The following is an 8977-nucleotide window of genomic DNA, read 5'->3' as shown; positions in this document are numbered from 1 at the left end:
ATATAGTTTATGCCTATTGTATGGCACTTGTGCCACGTATTTTTACAGGAAAAACTTAACATTGAATTAACAATTAAACAGTATTTTTAATGTTTGCTAATTATTTGTGTCAAGGGGCTTAAACGGTCTTCCTTGTTTTAATATGGGATCATCGCAAAGTATTGAAGTTCCCGGTGGCGGAACTGAAGGTTATCACGTTCTCCGGGTATGATGATCTGTCAAAATCACTTAACCTAATTTTCAAAAAAATATATTCTATATATAAATATACACGTAAATCCTGCACAATGATGAAACTTTTAAAATATACAAAAATATGACAACTTCTATTTTAAACACAGGTACAAGATGGTTCACCAGGTCAAAAAGCCGGTCTTGAGGCTTTTTTCGATTTTATTGTAGCTATTGGAAACACTAGACTGGTAAGTTTATTTAAAAAAAAATACACACACACAAAAAAAAAGTTACATTATTTTCTTAACAGATGCGAAAAAAAAAAATTATTTTTGAATTTGAATTTTATACTTTAAATTGAAATCAAGTGAATGTAAAGAGGAAATAAAGTGATGTCGATTGTTTATTGAAATAATTGTTAAATATTTTCTCAATAGGATCAAGATAATGACACGTTAAAGGAACTTTTAAAAAATGGAATAGATAAGGAATTGCAGATTACTGTATATAGTAGTAAAACACAATCTGTTAGGGAAACTGTAATTGTACCAAGTATGACTTGGGGAGGACAAGGTTTACTTGGAGTTAGCATTCGATTTTGCTCCTTTGAAGGAGCTAATGAAAACATTTGGCATGTCCTTGTAAGTTGTTTTTTTATACATGTATAAAATTATCATTTTTTTTTTTTTAATATTATTTCTTCTAACTTACAAAATTAATATTTAATTCTATTAAATTTTACCCGAGAGCTGTTGAGGTAATATTATTTTCAAAAAAAAAAATTTTCATTTCAAATACAAATTTTTTTTTACATGCAATTAATTACCTTAAGTTCTGAACGTTCAAAAGTACGAAATCATTTTTTTTTGTCTATAAATTTTATTGTAAAATTACTACAGCAATTAAAAACAAAAATTTATAAATTAAACATTCAATAAATTATTAACTTATTTTTTGAAACAAAAAGCAATATTTTATAATAAAATTTTGAAATTAAAAAATTAGTGAACAAATTTTTTGTTCATTTGAACTTTCAGAACTTCAGGCACATCAATGTAAGACACTATTTCATGATTTTCATAAAATCAAATTTTTTTTTTTTTTTTGTTACCAATGTTCGTAAAGAAACTGGAAATCAGAATAAAAAAAGTGATATTGAAATTTACAGTTTCTAAAAATCATAAAAAAGTACTGGAATTTTTTTAAGCTTTTCAAATTTTCAGGTTCAAACCATTTTTTTTTGTTTGAATTAAAAAATGTTCTTTTAATTTAAGGATAATTTTCTGAAAAACGTAGAAATCTGAAAAAAAAAATTATGCCTAAACGAAGAAGTTATGTTAATTATTCAATTAGAAATTTTAAAAATTTGCTATTTTAAATGTTTTTCCTAATTTGTAAATTTATCATGAGCCAAAAGTTTTGAACGTTCAAATCAACATTTTTTTTTTGCAACTTCTTTAAGTACGAATTTTATTACAAAATATTGTTTTAAATATCTAAAAAAAAATTATTAATTTAATAATTGTTTAATTAACTGTTTTATTTTACCTTCGTCATCATAAATTTTAATAATTTATAGATTGAAAAAAATATTTCCTTCATTTGAACGTTCAAAACATTCGGCTTGTAAATTTATTCGTAAATGATTTTAACGTTCTTGTGCTTTTTTTCAATGAAACTTTCTTACAAGAAAGAATTTGTTTAAAAATTTAAATTGAAAAATTGTTAACATTGAAATTTTAACCAATGAAAGTTTACGTCCTTTAGGGGTTAAAGATTTATATTTTTACTATTTTAGAATTTTTTTAAAATTTTGTTTTGAAAATTTATTTTGAAATTTTATTGTTTAAATATGATAATAATTACTTAAAAATTAAATTTTTTTCTGAAATTTTACCTTGAAAAACCGGAAAAGGCCATAAAATTTAATTACATATTTTTAGTTTATTTATGTATAATTATTCAACATATTTTTACGAACCTTGTTTATAATTAAATAAAAAGTAAAAAATTGTCTTCTGAGATTATTATTTATTATTATATATTATTATTAAATATATATATATATATATATATATATATATATATATATATATATATATTTAAAAATAATACCAGAAAACAATTTCGAAATTTTTCGGAAATTATTTTGAAATCACTAAAAAATTTGTGGTTTTGTAATTGAATTTGAATGTCGACATAGTTTACCACTTATTTTACTAAAATTTTACGAAGGTATTCTTCTTTGTTTTCTAAATATTTATTTTTAATTTCATTTAATTTTTTATTTCTGAATTTTTTGTCTTAAAAAATATTGATATTGAATTATAATAATTGTAAAAAAAAATATGTAAATTAAGTACACATTTGGGTAATAATAAAAATAAAATTCATTAATTTTTAGTCGATTTCAAAAAAAAGTTTCAAAATACAGAAAAATTGTTATATAATAGAATCCAGAAATTTATACTTTTTCTAAGACTCAATATTTAATATAATATTAAACGCACATTAAATATATATTAAACATATCTCAAACGAAAGTTGATCTATAAGGGAACAGTTCGGTAATAAGTCGAAAAAAGGAGGTTTTTCAAAACTTATTTCTCAAAAATTATATGTAGTGCTTTGTATTTTCTTAAAAAAAAGAAATTTTTTTTTTGTTTTTTCTGTTACACACAGCCTTATATTTAGTACCTAATACTCACAGGTCGTGAACCCTTAAAGAATAAATGTTTTTTTTTATTTTCTCCTTCATTTTTTGATGTTAAATCACGAAAAAAATGTGTGTTTTTTTTTAATACAAAAAATTTTTTCAAGCTCTACTTTTTTTTAATTTTTCACCTATTATTAAGGAAAAATACCAAATATAAGGCAACAAAAAGTACAACCAATTTTTTTTTTAGAAATTATAAATAACTACTTTTAAAATTAAAAAAAAATTTTTATGATCAACTGGTCGTTTTCGAGAAATAAAAATTTTAAAAACCTTCTTTTTCGATTTTTTATCAAACTCTCTACATAATAAACTTGTAAAAATTGATTTTTTTTCTTTCTTTTTAATAATAATTTAATTAATTTTTTTGTTTAAAATATACAATATTATTAAATAAATAATTTTTCTCGCCTCCCAGGAAGTTCATCCGTCTTCACCAGCTGAATTAGCTGGATTACAATCATTTACAGATTACATTATTGGTGCTGATTCGATTTTACACGAAAGTGAAGATCTCTTTAGTTTAATCGAAGGATATGAATCACGATCGCTTAAACTTTATGTTTATAATACGGATTTAGATTCATGTCGGGAAGTCACGATTATTCCCAATAATAAATGGGGAGGTGAAGGAAGGTAAAATATATATTCAAAATGAAGAGAGAGAAAAATTACACATTTTTTAAAAGAAAGATTAAAAATTTACATATATTTAAAAAAAAAAAACAAAATTTTTCAATTACATTTCTAATGAAAAAAAAATATAAAAAGTTGTTAAAAATAAATAATTATTTTTTTTTATAATAAAAAAAGTATTTGTTGAAATTTTTACTCTTAATTATTATTATTTTTAATTTTCTTTTAATTAACTGTTAAAAATACTAATTACATAAATGAATTGTTTCTTTTAGTTTGGGCTGCGGCATTGGATATGGTTACCTACATCGTATACCAATTAGAAGTATAACTGAGACCAAACCAATGAATTCTTATGTGGTATGCATTGTTTGATCCCTTTTGATCTTTTTCAATAAATAAATTTTTTAATTAATAAAAAAAAAATTTTTTTTATGTACATTTTATAATAATTTATTAAATTATTATTAAGAAGTTGTTTTTAAAGACCTCAATTTCCAATTATAATGTGTAATTTAGTAATTATTAATTTTTTAAATTCAATTATTTAATTATAAATTTATTTTATTGTCTAAATTAAATAAATTTATTATATAAAAATCATATTTTAAAATTAAAATAAAATTCATTATATAATTAATCATATATATATTTTTTTTTATATACTTTGTAATATTTGATAAATAATGATTATAGGCAAATCAGGCAAATGTTGTCACAACCCAAGTTACGAATCCAATAATGTCACAAGTGTCTGCTAATGTTGGAAGTACGTCAGTGACAATTCCTACTGGATTTACAATTCCCACGAGTTTTGTACAAACTCCACAGGCATCAACAATTGTTTCAACAGAACCTGCTCCTCAGGCTCAAGTTGCTTTTACAGTTGCACCACCAAATCCTGGAGTTGCACCAATTAGTTCAGTTTTAGTCGACATACCAGGCTCGACTAATTCAACAGCACATTTGTTTTCCTCCCCGCAAACCGTGTTACCAAGTAAGTTTAATAATTCATTAGTTTTAAACTATACGTTTATTTGATTTGTTTCTTATTTTATCGCAACATTTTTTTTTTTTTTTATTTCAAATATAAAACTTAATTGAAAAATTTATTAATTAAATTTAATTTCAATTTTTTTTTTTCTTAATAAAAATTACCCTCAACTTTGCAATTTGCAAACTTAAAAAAACAATCTATTTCACTTTCACGACTTTATGAATTTTTTTTTTTTTTTTTGCTTTCTGATAAAAAAAATAGATATGTAATGCCTATTTTTCTTTTTTTTATAAAAATTTGATAAAAATTGCAGTTTTTGTCTGAAAGTCAAATTAGTTTTAATGATTTTTATAATATTCTTTGAAAATTCAATTATCTGAAAAAATTTTTTAATTAACAAATTTTTAATTAAATTTTTGAATTAATTTCTAATAAATTCTTCATCAAGAGAAATAATCAAAACTTGGAATAAAAAAATCACTTGAATTTGCAATTATTTTCAAAAAATTTAATTTTTTTTATTTCTAAAATTTTAGAAAATTTATTCCTCCCTGTATCGCTTACATCTTTTTAACTCGGATTTGTTCGATTTTAAATTAATTAAATTCTATTATTTTTTTCTGTTTTAGATATTGAACATACGACATATCAAAGTACTCCAGATATTCCTGGAATGCCACAAACTTCACCTTTACCACCGCTTCCATTTGATATCAATACAATTGGCAATGTCCCGACTCTCGGTGGTAGTCAGCAACAAATTTATAATCCAATACCAACATCAACTGTTCCATCGACAACATTACCATACGGTGTGCCACAATCGCAAATTGTCACTCCAATTTCATTGCCTGGAATGCCTCCAATTACTGTTAGTGCTGCTATGCCGCAAAATCCCTCTTTTTATCAACCCATGAGACAACCTGATTTATCAACATCTCATTCTGTGCCTCCACCAACAACGGCTTCGACACAATAAGAACTTTTTAATCAGAGAAAAATTTCGTTTTATCGTTTTTGTTTTTCTTTCTTTTTCTTGTTTTTTTTTTTTTTTTTTTTTTTTTTTTTTTTTTTTTTTGCAGACTGCTTTACCAATTTTATTAAGTTTTGTATTTTATATGTGCATTATTATTTTTTTAAATGGAATACAAATTCTGCTAAGTAAGATAAGAAAATTGTAATTTTAAAAATTATAAAAAGCATGGCACATTTTTTGCATTGTTTTTAAAGTATTTTTTTTTTTTTGGTTTTTTATTATTGATTTATTAACCGGGAATTTTCTTTCTTTTTTTCTTAAGAAGATAATATATATATTTTGAGTTGATTTTCATTTAACTTGAAGTAGAGAGTGAATATGTAAATTAAAATTCGTAAATACATTTTTTTTTCTCAAAAGAAATGTAATATTAAATTGTATTTTTAATTTTCATACATAAATATTTCTTTTAAATATAAATATATTGAATTTTTCAATCATATGAAATTTTTCTATTCATTCTATATTTGTTTGATACCATCTGCCATGTTTAATTGTATATAAATATATGCAAAAAAGAATATTAAATTAATCAATATCATTTTTAAATTGAATTAATTTTTTTTTTTTTTTTTAAATAATTTGATAAAGGAATGGATTATAGAAAATTGGTATTTATGTATTTGTAAGAAATTGTGCTACGAAATTTCTTCGTAGATACCTTATATATAGAATTATTGAAACGTGAAAATAAAGCGTGAATTTAAAAAATTTTATGTAAATGTGCGATTGTAATAATTGTTTATATAAACACTTGATAAGTATCGTAACGTATTTTTTTTCCTTCTTTTTTGTAATGTTTTTTCAGGGTTGCATAAGAATAAATTTTTCAATTAACATTAAAAACTTTTTTCCGACCAAAAAAAAAAAATTTTTCTTCAATTAGAAATATAATAATTTAATGTTACAAAAAATGTGTTTTTCTACTATTTTGAAGTATTTTCACTAGAACAGGAATCACATTACCTTTTTTACGAAAACAGGTGAGAAATTACCGAAAATAGGTGTTAAAAAACTGTAAGTTAAAACCAATTAACGTGCAAAATAATAATTATAATTTGAAGCTATTCAAATTTTCCATCAGGAATTGAAATTATAACAGTTTTAATCAATAAAAATCCAAACAAATTAAAATACGGATAATAATTTGAAGAAAAAAAAAATTAAAATTTAGGTAAATGGACGGATAATTTTTAAATTAAATCAATTAATATTTGGATAATTTATAATTTCAATTATAATTAAAATTCAAATAATATAAAACTTAAATTAATTAAAATTCGAATAATTTGAAACTTAAATCAATTAAAATTTTGATAAATTGTAAATCGGATAATTTGAAATTTAAATTAATTAAAATTTGGAAAAATTGAAACTTAAATTAATTAAAATTCAAATAATTTTATACTAAAATCAATTAAAATTTGGACAATTTGAAACTTAAATCAATTAAAATTTGGACAAATTGATATTCGGATAATTAGATAATTTGAAACTTAAATCAATCAAAATTTGGACAAATTAAAAATGGAGAAATTTAAATTTAAATCGATTATTCTTTAGGTATATAATTGAAATTTCGTTAATTTTAAGATTCATTCGATAAAATTTGCAAATTGTTTAAAAAATTTGAATCAATAAATGCTTCAATTAATTTAAATTTAGATTTTTTATTGCAATTTTGCCTAAATAATAATTTTGTAAATATTAAAACAAATTCTTTTTAAACTAAAAAATCAATGTTCTTACATTGAAAATTTAATTATTTTTAAAAATATTACATCCGCAAATTAATCGAATCATATGAGAAAGTTGAAAAAGGTAAATTATCAAAAAAAAAAAAAAAAAAAAAAAGTAGATGAAATAAAAATTAATCAAATGATAACGTATAACTCTTTCTTCTTTAAAGAAGAAATATTTATTTTATCGTTATTTTCGAATGTGGAATTTAATATCTTTTATTTGTTTGTCAATAAAACAAGAGTAATTTTAACAAATTTTTAACGTTTTGAATTTTAAGAATTTATTATGTAAATTACAGAATAAATTTTTTAAAATTTTACAATTCTTGTACTTTTGAAAAAAATTACAAAAATTTTTTTCTTCTTTTCCGCAATAATTTTGTGTATTTTATATTAACATTAAAAATAAAAAGAAATTCAAATGCATATTTTACATTGTTTTTATATTTTTAATTCAACTAATCGAGATTTTTTTAACATTAAAAAAAAAAAAGAAATATCTATACAGTAAATTTATATTTTTCTTAACACTATTTACAATGAATTGAGATGTAATTGTATTTTTTTTTTAAATATTTCATTCACTTTTGAACAAAAATATTTATAAATTAATAAATTGAGAATTAAACTACAATTTTTTATTTTTTTTTTTATATAAAAACATTAGCAGTACGTGAAGTTTTTATTTGAAATACTACCACATTTAGAAGATGCATCAATGTTAGAAAAGAATTAAATAATAACTTCAGTATCACCTAGTTCTTCATCAGTTGGTAGATGAAATTCTGAAAGATCAAAATAATCTTCATCAATTGGTGGAAGACCAAGTTTTTCCCTTCGTCGTAATTCCAAATAAGCTTCACGTTGAGCCCAATCTAACATGTTTTTATTTGGTAGAAACATTACATAATAACTACCAAAAACAAGGCAAATTGTTACGGTGAAAAAAAATATTGAATGCATTGCATGACGATCAATTCTTTTATCAGTTGTACTGTATCCCCAGCTCACCCAATTTTTATGAGCTGGATAAAGTTCGGAATTCTCACTTGCCACTTCGGTAACATTTTTTTTCGATGACGTACCAATTTTACGATAAAAATTTTGCTTTTTCGTCAATAGACTCACATTTTTTGTTAAGCCTTGTAGAGCACGAAGGCGAATCAGACCGGACATTTTAAAATGTTCCTCTATAATCAAAAAAAAAAAAAAACATTTATATACAATTTTTTTTTTTATTTAAAAAAAACAACTTTCTCATCATTTCATTTTTACATAACCTCAATAATGACAAATTTTATGTCTATATAAAAAAAATAGACGGAAAAAAAATTACTAAAGGATTTTTTTTTATTTTAATACAATAAATAAAACATGTCATTGTTGAGGAAAATGAAAATGAAAATAAAAATTAATTTCTTGGTAAAATTACCAAATAAATGGCAAAGACGTCAACCATTAATTTAAAAAAACTTTAACTATACAAAGTTTAGAAAGGAGACATGAAATATGATAATTACATAAGTGTAAAATCACAAGGAGGCATTATTTCCCTTGTAACTTAAATTTTAATTGGTTTACTGATCAAAAAATAGCGCTATGATTTCACCTTTAATTATCATTTAATGTAAATTCACCCTAAATAAGCATTGTTTCACAATTCTGTCTTGTGAACC

At 22.0% G+C, this 8977-nt stretch overlaps 2 protein-coding genes across 2 annotated transcripts; one reads left to right on the top strand and one right to left on the bottom strand.

Moving 5' to 3' along the window:
* Window positions 1-6323, top strand: LOC127277629 (Golgi reassembly-stacking protein 2). The gene is made up of 7 exons (XM_051298918.1): window positions 1-205; window positions 342-422; window positions 612-815; window positions 3309-3526; window positions 3802-3886; window positions 4223-4523; window positions 5153-6323. Exons 1-7 carry the CDS (start codon window positions 143-145, stop codon window positions 5500-5502), a joined length of 1302 nt encoding a protein of 433 aa, XP_051154875.1. The 5' UTR covers window positions 1-142; the 3' UTR covers window positions 5503-6323.
* A 1400-nt stretch (window positions 6324-7723) lies between these two features.
* On the bottom strand, window positions 7724-8815 carry LOC127277628 (NADH dehydrogenase [ubiquinone] 1 beta subcomplex subunit 11, mitochondrial). Its single transcript, XM_051298917.1, has 2 exons — window positions 8734-8815; window positions 7724-8491 (listed from the first exon to the last, which is right to left on the bottom strand). The coding sequence occupies exon 2, from the start codon at window positions 8475-8477 to the stop codon at window positions 8034-8036; it is 444 nt and encodes a 147-aa protein (XP_051154874.1). The 5' UTR covers window positions 8478-8491; window positions 8734-8815; the 3' UTR covers window positions 7724-8033.
* Between the last annotated feature and the right edge of the window lie 162 nt (window positions 8816-8977).

Source organism: Leptopilina boulardi, unplaced genomic scaffold (assembly GCF_019393585.1).
Source record: "Leptopilina boulardi isolate dan_hultmark-lab unplaced genomic scaffold, ZJU_Lbou_2.1 LbouV2_172, whole genome shotgun sequence".
In the NCBI taxonomy this organism is placed as follows: Eukaryota; Metazoa; Arthropoda; class Insecta; order Hymenoptera; family Figitidae; genus Leptopilina; species Leptopilina boulardi.
This window is presented reverse-complemented; position numbering and strand designations above follow the sequence as displayed.